Source organism: Pyrus communis, chromosome 10, assembly GCF_041283825.1.
Source record: "Pyrus communis isolate YQ-2024b chromosome 10, ASM4128382v1, whole genome shotgun sequence".
In the NCBI taxonomy this organism is placed as follows: Eukaryota; Viridiplantae; Streptophyta; class Magnoliopsida; order Rosales; family Rosaceae; genus Pyrus; species Pyrus communis.
Window position 1 is genome coordinate 8,610,422 of NC_142574.1, and position 15,434 is coordinate 8,625,855.

Consider the following 15,434-nt stretch of genomic DNA (forward strand, 5'->3'; position numbering starts at 1 on the left):
TCACACAACCCGCCGCGATATGCTTCATCGATCCGAAATGCCACCGCCCAATAATCCAGTCCCACATCGACGCTTTCCACCAAAAATCACCGTAACTTCTCCTTAACGCCAGGATACAACCACGTGGATATTCATCAACGGCCCTGATTTATCTGTTACCCCCTTCCAACACAGTCCTGTACTATTATCACCCCCTAAATATCCTTGAAAAAACACTGTAAGTCGTATCTGAGGCTTTAATCCTTATCCACTCCGCCGAGCGTTTCTAGTATAAAATAGCATTAGCATCTCCTTCCTAATTCTGAATCCAATCCGAACCGGTCCAGTTCAGTCCAGTCCAATCCAAGAGGCAAAGTAGGGATAATTTGACCTGGGGTGTGTTTTGACACGATGATAAGGTTAGTCATGCTTCGATCTTGTCCGCCGTCTTCTCCTCTGCTCCGAGAAGCTTATCCCACCACACGATCATCCCCGTCGTTGTTAACGGCAAGAACGCCGAACTTCACTTCCACTGTTTGTTCCTCGTCGAGAAATCATTCTTATATTCCAAAGCTCGAGCCTTTCAGCCGGTCAAAGTTTGAGCGCGGCATTAAAGACCCGCCCTTGATCGAAAAGTGCGAGAACGAGCTCTCTGGTTCGTACCCATCTCCTAAATTTCAGCTTTTTTCATTTTTTTTTGTTAGTTAATGTGAATTGAATTTTGATTTATGATCTGATTTTGTATCTGATTTTGTTGTATTGGGTTGTATGAATCTTTTCGATTTATTGATTCAATTTCTGTGGTTTTGGTTCAGAGTACTGTTCGACGCTGGAAGGAGACGAGTCCTATAGCTGCTGGAGAGCATATTTCGAGCTCAAAGATCTCGAGGTATATTTTTAGCTTTCAGCACTTTCTTTCCCAGTTGGATGGACTGTTTGGTTGCTGAGAAAATGGAGGATTTTTAAAGACATATCCTTTCCGATTTTTTTCGTGCAGAAGGAGATGCCAAAACAGGATGTGGAGAAGCTGATTCTTCAGGCAGGAGGCGTGAAGACGTTGGTGGGCTGCCTACACGGGATTGCAGGAATCCAAAAGGAAAAGAAGTTGGGATTCAATTCGGCAAAGCCGTCGAATGTGGGAAAAGGAGAGAGAGAGTGTCCGATACCAGATGGGTTGCCGAAATCGGCTGATGAGCTGGAGGAAGAAGAAAGAGGAAGAATGCCGGATTCACCCTTCACCAGGCTGCTTAGAATCAAGGGGAGGCACCCTGTTTGGTATTCTCAGGCCCCCGACTACGAAACAGATTAGAGCGGTTTAGAATATCGCTTTGTAAAATCGGCTTGTAAAGTAATAAGTTTATATCTTTGTTTATTTTTGTTGGGATTAAGTTCAAGTGCGAAGTTGGATGTGTGTATATGTGTTATTAGGTTTAGGCTTTATAAGTTTTCTTCATCGAGAGTTGAATCAAAGAGGTTTCTTGTAATTTTGTGAGATTTCAAACCTTATCTTCTTTTGTTGCTTAAACAGACAGAGACAACCTTATCTCTTATTGTTGTAGGCATGGTTATTTAATTCCCGTAGTGATCATCTCATTCCTACTCCCAGCAAATAAAGGGATTCTAACTCATGTAGACATATCACCGTCAAGGTTTTAGCGTGGCTACACCTGTGCTCCCAGTCCTCTTTGTACAAATTCTAGCTACACCTATGCGCCCAGTCCTCTTTGTAAAAATTCTTATCCTTTCACAGTTATTTTTACCTACTTTCCTTAGAACTTGATTTTTTTTTTTTTTTTTTTGAACAAACGATCTTATTTAAACTAAAGTCGTGAGGCAATGGTTAAGCTTAGACTGTAATGCTAGGTGGCTCCTAAAACTTGATTTTAATCTCACTCTACCAACTCAAAAGTCGCAATTTTATTCCCTGAAACTCAAAGTTTGCTCTCCTTTGCCCTCTAGAATTCATTTTGATTCCATTTGCCTCCTGAAACTGTTAACTCTATAAAACTTAAAAGTCGTTCTACGTCATCGTAGATCTCTTAATTTCTCATGTGGATTTGATTTGAGTGCATCAGACTAATCATTTTTTTTTTCATCTCTTCAATTTCTTTTAAACTTAATATTCGCTGATTGTTGAATGTTTTAAGGCATAATAGAGATTATAATCAAATTTATTAAGGATGTGGCATAATCTAATTGAATGTTGGGTCTCGCATATATTTCAGGAGACGATCTATAACTTTCAGAAATATGAGAATCAAGATGTTACAGTGAAACAATTTTAAGTTTCAAGGAATAAAGTGTTGACATTTGAATTACAGGAGCAAAGTGAGATCTAAATGAAGCTCCAAGAGAGGTAGCTAAAAATAAGTCTCCTTTCAATTAATGAATTTCGTGTTATAAAAGTGGATGATCCATATGAAGAAATAGGCAGAGTCCCACCGCTTCATGCCGCCTACAATGTTGAATGTGTGTTGCCTACTTTTACATTTCTTGGCCTTAGTCGGGAACAATATGGTTTCTTATATAAAGGCCTATTAGCTCACAAATGTTACAAAGAAGAAAACATACAATCTCTTGTTTCATTGCTTTTTAATTTCAGTTTGATAATGAAAGATATACTGTTACTGCCTTGAGAACATAAGCACACTTGTCAAACCTCGTAAACATTATGTGTTATTTACTTTATGTTTTACTGCACACAATTTCACCGCATTTTGTACTTTTCTCATGTTATAAGCGTCACTTTTCGATTTGTGAGCAGATGCTTTTCATCTTCTCTTTCTGTTCACTTGACCTGATCTGATGCGATTGGTTCAATGTTCTTCCTTGCTTCTCATAGCCCAGCATGACATACATACAATAACTAGACGAGAATCCTATTGACCAACATTCTAGTTTTTTTTTTTTTTTTTTTTTTCAAATTTGAGCAGGAATTGTGGTTTTTTACGCACTCTATTAGAAGTGGGTATACCTACTAACCAACTAACCCCAGAGCGTCGTTCATTACAATCATTAATTAACGATAAGTATTTTTAATATTCTTTTTTCTGCCACCATTGTCAAATATTAGATATGTATCATGCTATTTGAAGCAAGAAAAGTAGAAAACCTGATGCATGAAACCCCTAAGCACTGCGTCAACAAGTTAATAATTAAACTAAATGCAATCATCCACCATACGACAGTTAATGAACAAAAAAATAAATAAAAAAATAAAAAAAAGGGACCCAGTCAAAGGTCAATTTTTAGGCCACAAAATTTGAACGTACCTCCAAACTTGGTGGAGTGTGCATGTAAATATTAAGAAGACCAGCATAATTTCCGGTGCTAAAACAAAACGATTACCTCTGTCTTTTCCCAACCATTCAATCACATGCCAAGAATATCACTGCTTCCCTCTACCTCCCTTCCCTTCGCCTTTATAAGCAGCCTTGGGCAAAGCCAAGTTACTCGACTTCATCCATGGCTCCATCTCTTCTCTCCCCCACGGCCTTGGGCTACTGCTTTCTTCTCTTCTCCCTCATTCTCTCTTCGTTTCCAGCTCTTTCATTCGCCCTAACTAATGCTGAAGCTGCTCACATAGCCCACCGCCAACTCACTTCTCTCCCGGAGAATGGTGACCTCCCAGACAACTACGAGGTTCAAGTCGACGCCAAGCTTAAATTTGAAAACGATAGGCTCAAGAGGGCTTATGTCGCTCTCCAGGCGCAGAAGAGAGCTATTTTTTCCGACCCTTTTAACTTCACCGCTAACTGGGTAGGGGAGAATGTTTGTGCCTACAAAGGGGTGTTCTGTGCTCCGGCGCTCGACAACCCGAGCTTGAACGTGGTGGCCGGCATAGATCTCAACCATGCAGACATTGCAGGACATCTCGTTGTCGAAATGGGGCTCCTTACCGACCTCGCTCTCTTCCACATCAACTCCAACAGATTTTGTGGTATCGTCCCAGAGAGCTGCAGAAGGTTGACGCTTATGTACGAGTTCGACATCAGCAACAACCGATTCGTTGGTCGTTTTCCTGGAGTCGTCCTGAGATGGCCTAATTGCAAGTACCTTGACCTCAGGTTCAATGGCTTCGAAGGTGAGCTACCTCCAGAGCTTTTCACCAAGGAGTTTGATGCCATTTTCTTGAACCACAACAGATTCACGTCAGTGATTCCAGAGACGATTGGAAACTCCAAGGTTTCTGTTGTTTCATTTGCGTTTAACAATTTCAGTGGTTGCATCCCGCACAGCGTTGGGAACATGTGCAATGTGAACGAGCTGATCTTCATGAACAATCAGCTTGGCGGGTGCTTCCCTCCTGAGATTGGAAACCTTGGAAAATTGCAAGTTTTTGAGGTGAGCTACAATGGATTTATAGGTTCTTTACCAAAAAGCTTTGTCGGGCTACAGAGCATTGAGGAATTGGATATTGGGTACAACAGGTTGACAGGGTTTGTGACTGATAAGATTTGCACGTTGCCTAAGATGGCCAATTTCACATTTGCTTACAACTATTTTAGTGGGGAGGCTCAAAAATGTATGCCTAATCCTAAATCGAAGATAGTGTTGGATGATTCAGGCAACTGCATGCCAGGAAGGCCCAAGCAAAAGAACACAAAGACTTGTTTCCCTGTGGTAACTAAGCCCGTGGATTGCAGCAAGAATTGTGGTGGATCTTCTACACCAGAAAAGCCTAAGACACCAAAGCCTCAACAACCTCCAACGCCAAAGGCTGAACGACCACCTACACCAAAGTCTGAGCCACCACCAACGCCAAAGGCTAAACCGCCATCCACGCCTAAAGCTGAGCCACCACCCACGCCTAAGGTCGAGCTGCCACCAACACCAAAGGCTGAGCCACCACCAACTCCAAAGGTTGAGCCGCCACCCACACCAAAAGCTGAACCGCCACCTACTCCAAAGGCTGAACCGCCACCCACTCCGAAGGCTGAGTTGCCACCCACACCAAAGGCGGAGCCCCCACACACCCCGAAGGTCGAGCCACCACCCACTCCCAAGGTCGAGCCACCACCCACACCTAAGGCCGAGCCACCACCCACTCCAAAGGCAGAGCCACCACCTACGCCTAAGGCTAAACCGCCACCCAAACCAAAAGCTGAGACACCACCAACTCCAAAAGCAAAGCCACCATCGACACCTAAGGTCGAGCCACCACCAACTCCAAAGGCTGAGCCACCACCGACTCCAAAGGCCGAGCCACCACCGACTCCAAAGGCCGAGCCACCACCGACTCCAAAGGCAGAGCCACCACCTGCACCCAAGGCAGAGCCACCTCCCACACCCAAGGCTGAGCCACCACCTGCACCTAAAGTCGAGCCACCACTCATACCAAAGGCTGAGCCACCATCTACACCAAAGGCCGAGCCACCTTCCACACCCAAGGTTGAGCTACCACCAGCACCAAAGGCCGAACCACCTCCGGTGCCTAAGGCCGAACCACCCCCCTCACCAAAGGCAGAGCCACCTCCCATGCCAAAGGTAGAGCCACCTTCCACACCTAAAGTTGAGCCACCTCCAACACCAAAGGCTGAACCACCTCCAACACCAGAGGCCGAGCCACCCCAAACACCAGAAGCTGAACCACCCCAAGCACCTGAGGTCGAACCACCGCAAACACCTAAGGCCGAGCCACCTCCTGCACCAAAGGTTGAGCCTCCTCCTACACCTAAAGTTGAGCCACCTCCAACACCAAAGGTAAAGCCACCACCGACACCAAAGGCAGAGCCACCCGAAACACCAGAGATTGAGACACCACTAACACCCGCACCTTCACCAAGCCCAATTGGTCGTAGCCCTAAGGAAGATCCATTATATCCAATTCAACCACCACCAACACCAGAGCCTGTGCAATCTCCTCCGCTACAATCTCCAACACCAGAACCAACACCAGAGCCTGTGCAATCTCCACCACATGTCCAATCCCCTCCACCAACAATTGAATCTCCACCACCGCCTGTCCAATCTCCACCACCACCAGTTGAATCCCCACCACCGCCTACCCAATCTCCACCACCACCAGTTGAATCCCCACCACCACCAATTGAATCCCCACCACCGCCTGTCCAATCCCCACCACCACCTGTCCAATCTCCACCACCACCACCAATTGAATCCCCACCACCGCCTGTCCAATCTCCACCACCACCAGTGGAATCACCACCACCGCCTGTCCAATCTCCACCACCACCAGTTGAATCGCCACCACCACCTGTCCAATCTCCACCACCAGTTGAATCACCACCACCGCCTGTCCAATCTCCACCACCACCAGTGGAATCACCACCACCGCCTGTCCAATCTCCACCACCACCAGTTGAATCGCCACCACCGCCTGTCCAATCTCCACCACCACCAGTTGAATCCCCACCACCGCCTGTCCAATCTCCACCACCACCAATTGAATCCCCACCACCACTTGTCCAATCTCCACCACCACCAGTTGAATCCCCACCACCACCTGTCCAATCCCTACCACCACCAGTCGAATCACCTCCTCCCCCAGCTCCAACTCCATCTCCTCCTTTGCCTCCTCCTGTGCAGTCTTCACCACCAACCCAACCAGACTTCGTGCTACCACCAAACATTGGAGCACTATACTCATCGCCACCACCGCCAATGTTCCCAGGCTATTGAGTAATAGTTTATCATTTCACATGTTTGCCTTATTTTGTATTTTTTTTCTCTAGTTTGAAAACACCTTGTACACACTCACTTGTAACTTGAGAATCATGCAAATACAGTGAGACAGGGCCGTCTCTGACATTTTGGGGGCCCTGTGCGAATGAAATAAAAAAAAATTCCTTATTTTAAAAAATAATTTTTGGACAATATATTATACATAATTCAACAATCAATACAAAAAACTTGATTGAAATGAACATCTTTCTCTTACTAATGGAATGATTTCCAATTACCATGAAATTATGATTTAAGGTCCATCCATGAAAAAGGAGCATGACTGAAAGAGATATACGGATGTGGTTGTGGAAGAAAGTAATATACAAGTTGGTATTTTATCCCTTGAGAAAATAGGAAGAAAGTAATACAAAAGTTTTCTTATTGTTTGAGAAAAGTGAAAAAGAGTAATAGACAAGTTTTCTTATTGTTTGAGAAAAGTGAAAATTAAGATTTTAAGGCCTGGTTTGGTACTGAGGTGATTCTGAAAAAAGCTGGTATAAAAAAAAGCTGGGAGCTGTTTTTGTGTTTGGTAAACATTCAGCTTCAGCTTTTTTTCACAGTTTTGGGTGAAAAAAAGCCAAAAACAAGAAGCTGCAAAACCCAGCTTTGAAAAACTGGCTTTTTTTCACATCTGTTTTACATAAAAGTTTACCAAACACTATAATACAGCTTTTTTTTTTCAAAAGCACTTTTACAAAAAAGTTCACCAAACACTCTGCTACTTTATTTCACAGCTGCTTATTCTCACAGCACAGCAGAAGCAGCTTTTTTTCAAAGCACAGCAATACCAAACCAGCCCTAAGTATAGGCTTCACTTAATCAATTGTAATGTAGATAAAATCTTATGTTGATGATTTTTCTTTTCAATCAAAACTTTTTTATTAGAAAATTATACGCTATGTAATATGCAGTAGGATGATAATTTTTGGGAGCCCTTAGAAGTTTAGGGTCTTGTGCCACTGTGCTTTTTTACACATCCCTAACGCCGCCTCTGCAATGAGATTTGTAATTTCAACTACCTTCTATTGCAACTTACATGGGCTCTCTCTTTTGCTAAAGTTAATGTGTTATCATGGATTTATTGCTAAAGAAGTAAAACAAAAACAAAAAAACAAAAACAAAAACAAAAATTAGAGAAAATGATTCCAAGTGGTGGCTGATCATGAACGAAATTAATTTTATTATGATTAAATTACACTGTTAGTAAAGGTTTGTTTGGAAAACTGAATATAAGTGTTTTGATTGGATTTCTTTTCATTATAAGCACATCATCATATATTTTTTTTAAATTCAAGTCTTTATGAAGCAAGCACTAAGCACATATCATTCTACGAAAATTTCCCTAAAAATTGCAGGCTCAGAAAATACGTTTAACTATATTTGCCATAACGTTATCAAAAGTGTATTTAGTTATGTGCACTATTATAGTAGAGAGAGAATACATGCTTCCTAATGAAGCCCATAAGTAATCACCACCCATCAATGTAATAAAATAGGAAACCAATTCTCATAATTTGACAATAGGATTGCGTCCAAAACAATATCCAATAAACCAAATATACCACACATAGACTATGTCATGTGGGCCCACACAACATAGTCTATATGTGATATGTGTCATATGTCATATTCTTACATTCTCCCACTTGGCCTACACGACACATATGACACATATGTGATATGCCTTATGGTTTAAGAAATAAGCATTAGGTGCATTATATTTGAAAGCACCCTCATTATAAATACTGATTTTAAGTAATCCACTAATGCAAGTCAATGATGTTTTAAATCTACATGCAATATAATTCCTTTGATGTACCACAATATTAATAAATTACTCAAAACGGTCAATTAGTGAGAAGTAATATAGAGTTCCAATAATGTATTTGTCAGAGACTATTCCTGTTATAATATATCCAATCTCAAACATGTATACATTTATTGGAAAACAAGAAATATCATAAACATAACCAATTATTGAGCTCAGAGTGTCAACTTAAATAATTAAACATCATACAACACACCTAATCATTAGTATTGTCATGATTATTACCACAATTCTTTCGACATATTTCATTTTTGCCTTCAACCATAGTGGTAGCAAATTTTCGCCATCTTTAGACTTGATGAAATTGTACAATAGGACCATGATTTTAGGGCAGGAGTAAGGCTGATCTGAATACAGTTACCTCAAAAGTCCAATCATGGACTCACCAGTTCTAGGCAAAGCTGTATCAAATAGATTAGTGGTGTAACCATCACCCGTTGGATGACCATACTTGTTCCCCAAGACATACAATTTGATCCGGATATGGATAATTTCAAATCTTATAAGTTTTGGAGTTCATAAGAGGATGTAGTATCTACTTCTAGATATTCTCTAGGATTCCCCCGGCTTAGAACTATGATTCCATCCTAAAAAAGTCTCTCCCAAGGTATATATACACTTGTCTAGGGTTAATCTCTGGTAACACAATCGAAACACTTGAATTCTCTTTCCCACTGCTTGAGTCTAAAATCATTCACTAACTTGACCATCGGATAGACATTGGCAGGCACACCTTTCCCACTACGGGTCTTAGGCTTGGTCATGATTGTTTACTATTTTGTAGGTTGCTAGAGTTTGTGCACAACTACCATTCACAGTACGCGAATTTGCTTGTAACAATTGGTGCTTTCATTGAGAGTGAACTCGTATTCCTCTCGGCCAAATTACTTTACCACCTGACATGTCTAAACGCTAGGTTAACAACAACAGCTTTGCCGTCATCCAAGGCAATACCCACCAAAAATACGATGAGGTCATCACCATAGACAAGACTTGGGAGGATGTCATGGAAATATGCCTGTCACTGGAAAGTGTTCAGCAAGCTAGCTAGTTAGAGAATCAACTAGACTTGCTGACATAAAGGCGTGTGTCAAAGAGTTAAAGGAAGCTATTTCCCATTTCAAAGAATTGGCTACTCAAAAGATAGAAGTAATAAATCTGATCTCCAAAAAATCGCCTCAACATACCTTTAAGAACATCACAGGAAATCCAAAAGGTTTTTGGGTCTCCACCCTATCCAGTGCCAAAGGAAAGAAATGTTTTCTCGAGTAAATTGTATATACGGGGAGCAACAATACTATAATATTAGCTTTAGGTGGCGGATGATGGTGGCGGATATTAGAAAAATCTTGTCGGTAATATTTGACATAAATTCCTGGTGGATATCAAATAAATCCTATCGGTTATAACCGACAGTATTTTTGAATCGTTTTTTTAAATATTTTTGACATCTTCTGGCGGTTTTTAAGTTAATGGTGGCGGTTATAACCGACAGAACATGACTATTTTATTATTTTACTTTCTTGCGGTTATAATCGACAGAAATGAAAATTTTATTATTTTAAAATGTTATATTGATTAAAAATAAATAAATAAGCACATATTTTAAAAAAAAAAAATTTCACTCATGACCCTAAAGTCTAATGAACCCAATTCACATGAGCCATAAATTTTCTAAGAGAATAATAACAACAGACGACAATTTGAACCTCTATTATTTTTGTAATAAGGATTATGCTCCCTCACAAGCAAGCAACAAGATACAAAGAAATTCAAACAATTTTTTTTTAATGCGTCACAAAGCACATTGTCTGGCACATAAACACACATGAACATTTGGCATACTCTAACATGTCTGATTTTATTATTTTAAAATGTTATATTGATTAAAAAAAAATAAAAAAACACATGTTTTAAATTTTTTTTTTTCACTCATGGCCCGGTCGGATATAACCGACACAAACAAAGCAAAATTTTGGATGGCCGCCAGAATAATCTCTTAATGTGCTTTTTTTTTTTTTTTTTGCGATTTTTTACACATGCTATCTCGGAGTATATACAAACATATTTGACGGTTGGATTGTTGAAACTAGTTTCATAGAATGCATATCCTATCAAATTGATAAATTTAACAAACACTTAAAGAGTGAATGTTATACTTCCATTAATTATAAAATAAGATTTATCCACTAGTGTAAATATTTTAAATTGAAGATCAAATTCATTCATTGCATTCTTATAGGATCGACGAGTGTAGCTGCAAAAAATCATCAAAATCGGAGCTAAAATAATCGTTAAATTATGATTTTTCATTTATAACCATCGAAAACATTTGTTCCATTACTTAATATCTGAATGTTTGTTTTTTGCAATTTTTTACGTATCCGATCTTGGAGTGTGTACAAACAAGTTTGACAGTTGGATCATTGAAAAACATTTCGTAGAATGCGTATCGCATCAAAACGGTAGATTAAACCAACACTTAGAGTTAATGTTATACTTCCCCATCAAGTATAAAATAATATTTTGTGGTATTCACTAGTGTAAATATTTTAAATTGAAGATCAAATTCATTCAATGCATTCTTATAGGGTTGAGGAGTGTAGCTGTACAAAAATCACCAAAATCGGAGCTAAAATAACCGTTAAATTGTGATTTTTCATTTATAACCGTCGAAAACTTTTGTTTTGTTACCTAATATATGAATGTTTGTTTTTTGTGATTTTTTACGTATGTGATCTTGGAGTCTGTACAAACAAGTTTGACGGTTAGATCATTGAAAAAAGTTTCGTAGAATGTGTATCGCGTCAAAACGCTAGATTAAATAAACACTTAAAAGTTAATGTCATACTTCCATTAAGTATAAAATAAGATTTTGTGGTATCCACTATTGTAAATATTTTAAATTGAAGATCAAATTTATTCATTGGATTCTTATAGGCTCGTGGAGTGTAACTGTAAAAAAATCATTAAAATCGGAGCTAAAATAACCGTTAAATTGTGATTTTTCGTTTATAACCGTCGAAAACTTTTGTTCCGTTACGTAATATCTGAATATTTGTTTTTTACAATTTTTTACATATGCAATCTCGGAGTGTGTACAAATAAGTTCGATGGTTGGATCGTTGAAAAAAGTTTTGTAGAATGCATATCGCCTCAAAACGGTAGATTAATGTGATAAATTTTTATTTATGTTTTTCAAGTATTGATTAGATAATATTTAGTTTTTGTGATGAAATTTTCATTGTACAATTATCTTTTTTTTTTCTTTATTGCATATTTTACATGGATTATTATCTATTAAACCAAACAATTATTTATTTAATTTTTAAAAACGTATTCTATTTAAATAAATATTATTTATTTATTTATTAAACCAAACAATTATTATTTTATTTTTTTAAATCATAACAAAATTTTGGGGGGAATTTTGCTGCTATTTTGTTTCTGTCGGCTATAACCGACAGTAATGAAAATTTTTTGTCGGTTTTTATTTTAAAAAAATGTTTTTGTCGGTTTTAACTGACCATAATGAAAATTTTCCAAAATAAAACCCCTCCAACTCTTCCTTTTGCTAGTGCTTCTCCCTTCCCCCTTTTCTCATTTCCTTCTTATTCTCTTCTCCCCTTCTTTTTCTCACTTCAATCACCATGGATGAACAAGGCAGAAGTAATGCAAGTCATTGAGCACAAAGACAAGCAAAGCGCTGTAAGTCCTTCCACATGCTTCCACCTATGATTTAATTTATGTTTTTGTTGGAAATGAAATTCCTGCAAGGTTTTCAGTTCTTCGAGTCAACACTCTTCTTATAAAAACATAGGAATTCCTCCACGATCAGAATACAATTATACAAGGTTGGTGATTAATATTACTGGAAAGATACAGTTTTGGACGTGGTTTAATTCCATAAAGCAGTGGAATTTGTGTGTTTAATGCTTGCGGCAACCTTGGCAGCTGCAATAGTAATAATAGGCCCCTGTTGTGCAAATGTTTGCCAAGTTTCAAGCCCCAGTATCTACAGCAGTGGAATTCTGGAGACTTTTCAAGTGAATGCATAAGAGACTCTGCATTATGTGGCAACAACAAGAATGATACCTTCTTGAGCTTGAAGAAGATGAAAGTGGGAAACGCACATTCACAAATCAATGTTGAAAATGAAACAGAATGCAAGGACAGGTGCTTAAATAGCTGTAAGTGCAAGGCCTATTCATATGCTAAATCTGGAGAGTATAGTACCTTCTGTCTTGAAGAATTGAAGAACATGGTGTACCTTATTAGCTCAATCTGGTTTGCTCATTAGCTGCAGAATCTGGTTCAAGAATGCTCAACGAGAACGAGCAGGAGAAGGAAGAATGCTCTCATGTCCTTTTCATATATTTTTTTTATTATTAATATATTTTCTGTCAGTTTTATCCGACAGAGAATGCTCTTATTTATTGATTATTTTTTCTTTCTGTCGGTTTTAATTTATTCTCTGTCGATTATATCCAACACAATTTCTGGCAGTTACATCCGACACAATTTCTGGCGGTTATATCCGACACAATTTCTGTCGGTTTTAGAGCATTTTCTGTTGAAAAATTCATTTCCTGACGCTGGCAAATCTGTCGCTTTTTATATCCGCCACTGCATCCATTTTCTGTCGGATTTTGCTTAATATCCAACAGTAATACACGTTTCTTGTTGGTTATCATAACAACACTAATAAATGGTTTTGTAGTAGTGCAATAATACCCGAGAAACACTCAGACAGAAATTAAGGCGACTTGCAAGAAACCAAGAATGGTGGCTTTCATCACCAAACCACTAGCCATCAATTCCAATATCTTGATGTTCTTAGACATGGATCTAGAAGATGTCCACTGGCCCCATGATGATGCCTTCGTCATCAAAATACAAATCTCTAACGCCCTAGTAAGTAGCATTTTGGTCGACAACAGCTCATGTGTTAGTTTATTCTTTGATGATGCCGCTGAAAAGATGAAGATTCTTGACAATGTCAACAAGGGGAAGACGACCATTTACACCTTCAATGGAACCCTAGTTTGGTTTTTGGGAACAATAAAACTAGCGGTCCAAGCAGAAACAAATAAAAAAATTTCTTAAACAAAGGACTCAAAGGGACAAACAAAAATTGTATACACTCAGCACAAAGAGCTACCAACGCCGCACACTAAAGCTCCAAAAATTTATGACCAGCGTTTCCTGAAAGCAAAAACCGAATCAAATTAGGCAACTCCATGCAAGATCGAAGCACACATACATAACCTTCAAAATCATAAGAAAAAGAAAATTCAAACACAAATCCACCTGCAAATTGAGAACCACAAAAAAGAAATTAAGTTAGGCACACTGAAAACGACCTCAAAATCATCAGAAGACACTAGATCACGCAAGGAAAAAAATGAATTTCGATGAAATCGAAAATGGCAAAAACTTGTAGCTAGCTAAGGGTTTCAAACCAAAGAAATTCTTAGGAATAAAAGATTACTCCAGCAACAAAAACGGCACCAGCTGATCGCTGAGACAAAGATGAAAACAATAGACAACATGAAAAGGGGCAATGCAAGAAAGGAAGAAACCCAGGTCTGAATCGAAGCAAAATGCTATGAAAGAGCGAAAGAAACACGAAAGAAAAGGTGGAGAAGAAGTCGAAGGTAGCGATGATAGATGCATGGCCAACAAGGGCAAAACTGACTTTCCACTGGAAAAAAGAAAGGAAACAGCATGGGAAGCACAGAGAAACCGAGAGCATTCGCCCGCACACTATTAATGAACAATGTCGTCCCCCATCTGGGTTTTAGTATATATATTATTTTTTTTTTGACAAACGATATTATCTACACTAGGAAGAAGGGTGGTTTTAGCCTCACAATGGACTAGCAATAATGTGGTTTGAATTCGCTTTTGGCGAGAATCGAACCTAAGACATTTCACTTACAAGTGAAGAGGAATACCACTAGACCGTAATCCTAATTGACTCTATTAGTATTAATTAAATTAACTAATCCAATATCTACCTATATATATATAAAGCCAATGGAAAAGGTGAATAGCGATTTTGGTGTCATCAAGCTTCAACAAAAAAATTTGGACAAAAATGCCCCCAATACAAAAAACTTCAAAGGAATTCCAAAATAATGCATCAAATAAGGCATGGGCTTTTTCGTCATTTGAACATTATTTTTTTAATAATTAATTTTTTTGTGGTTTTATTTATTTATTTTTAATTAGTACCTCATAATAGGATACCAATAATATGATTTAATTTCTTTATTTTTAAACATGTTCAAAACATTTTAAGAGGTGTGTAATGTCGATTATAAAAAAAGTCATTCACATGTGGATAATAATATAATTAAATTAGTTATCAAATGATATTTTTTTTATTTTAACAAACGATATTATCTACACTAAGGGGGAGGGAGTGAGCTTAGTCTCACAATTGGCTAGTAATAATGTGATTCAATCAATTGTTTATTAAATATTATTTTCTCTATTTTAAACACGTTCAAAACATCTTAAGATGCATGTAATGCCGATTATAAAAGAAAGTCTTTCACAAGCGGATAATAATGTAATTAAATTAGTTGTCAAATGATTGTTTTTCTTTTTTAACAAACTATATTATCTACACTGAAGGGGAAGAGGTGGGCTTAGCCTCACAATAGGCTAACAATAATGTGATTCAATCAGTTGTTTATTAAATATTGTTTTCTTTATTTTTACACACGTTTAAAACATCTTAAGAGGCATGTAATGACGGCTATAAAAAAAAGGTCTTTCACATGTGGATAATAATGTGATTAAATTACATTAAATTAGTTGTCAAATGATTGTTTTTTTTTTTTTTAACAAACGATATTATCTACACTAATAGGGAGGGGGTGGGTTTAGGTTCACAATAATGTGATTCAATCTGTTGTTTTTGTCATTTTAA

General features: G+C 38.3%; 2 protein-coding genes across 5 annotated transcripts; both read left to right on the forward strand.

Moving 5' to 3' along the window:
* The first annotated feature begins 254 nt into the window (after positions 1 to 254).
* MEE14 (maternal effect embryo arrest 14) lies at positions 255 to 1,463 on the forward strand. Its single transcript, XM_068467698.2, has 3 exons — positions 255 to 634; positions 795 to 868; positions 977 to 1,463. The coding sequence occupies exons 1-3, from the start codon at positions 391 to 393 to the stop codon at positions 1,286 to 1,288; spliced, it is 630 nt and encodes a 209-aa protein (XP_068323799.2). The 5' UTR covers positions 255 to 390; the 3' UTR covers positions 1,289 to 1,463.
* A 1,973-nt stretch (positions 1,464 to 3,436) lies between these two features.
* Positions 3,437 to 6,805, forward strand: LOC137728150 (Leucine-rich repeat (LRR) family protein). Of its 4 annotated transcripts, XM_088678461.1 has the most exons (3): positions 3,437 to 5,983; positions 6,068 to 6,078; positions 6,436 to 6,805. In XM_088678461.1, the coding sequence occupies exons 1-3, from the start codon at positions 3,445 to 3,447 to the stop codon at positions 6,619 to 6,621; spliced, it is 2,736 nt and encodes a 911-aa protein (XP_088534587.1). In that variant the 5' UTR covers positions 3,437 to 3,444; the 3' UTR covers positions 6,622 to 6,805. The 4 variants fall into 4 exon arrangements, with proteins under 4 accessions (XP_088534587.1, XP_088534585.1, XP_088534586.1 ...); XM_088678459.1 differs by having other exon boundaries at positions 3,437 to 6,078; XM_088678460.1 differs by lacking the exon at positions 6,068 to 6,078 and having other exon boundaries at positions 3,437 to 6,067; positions 6,467 to 6,805.
* Positions 6,806 to 15,434: the final 8,629 nt, after the last annotated feature.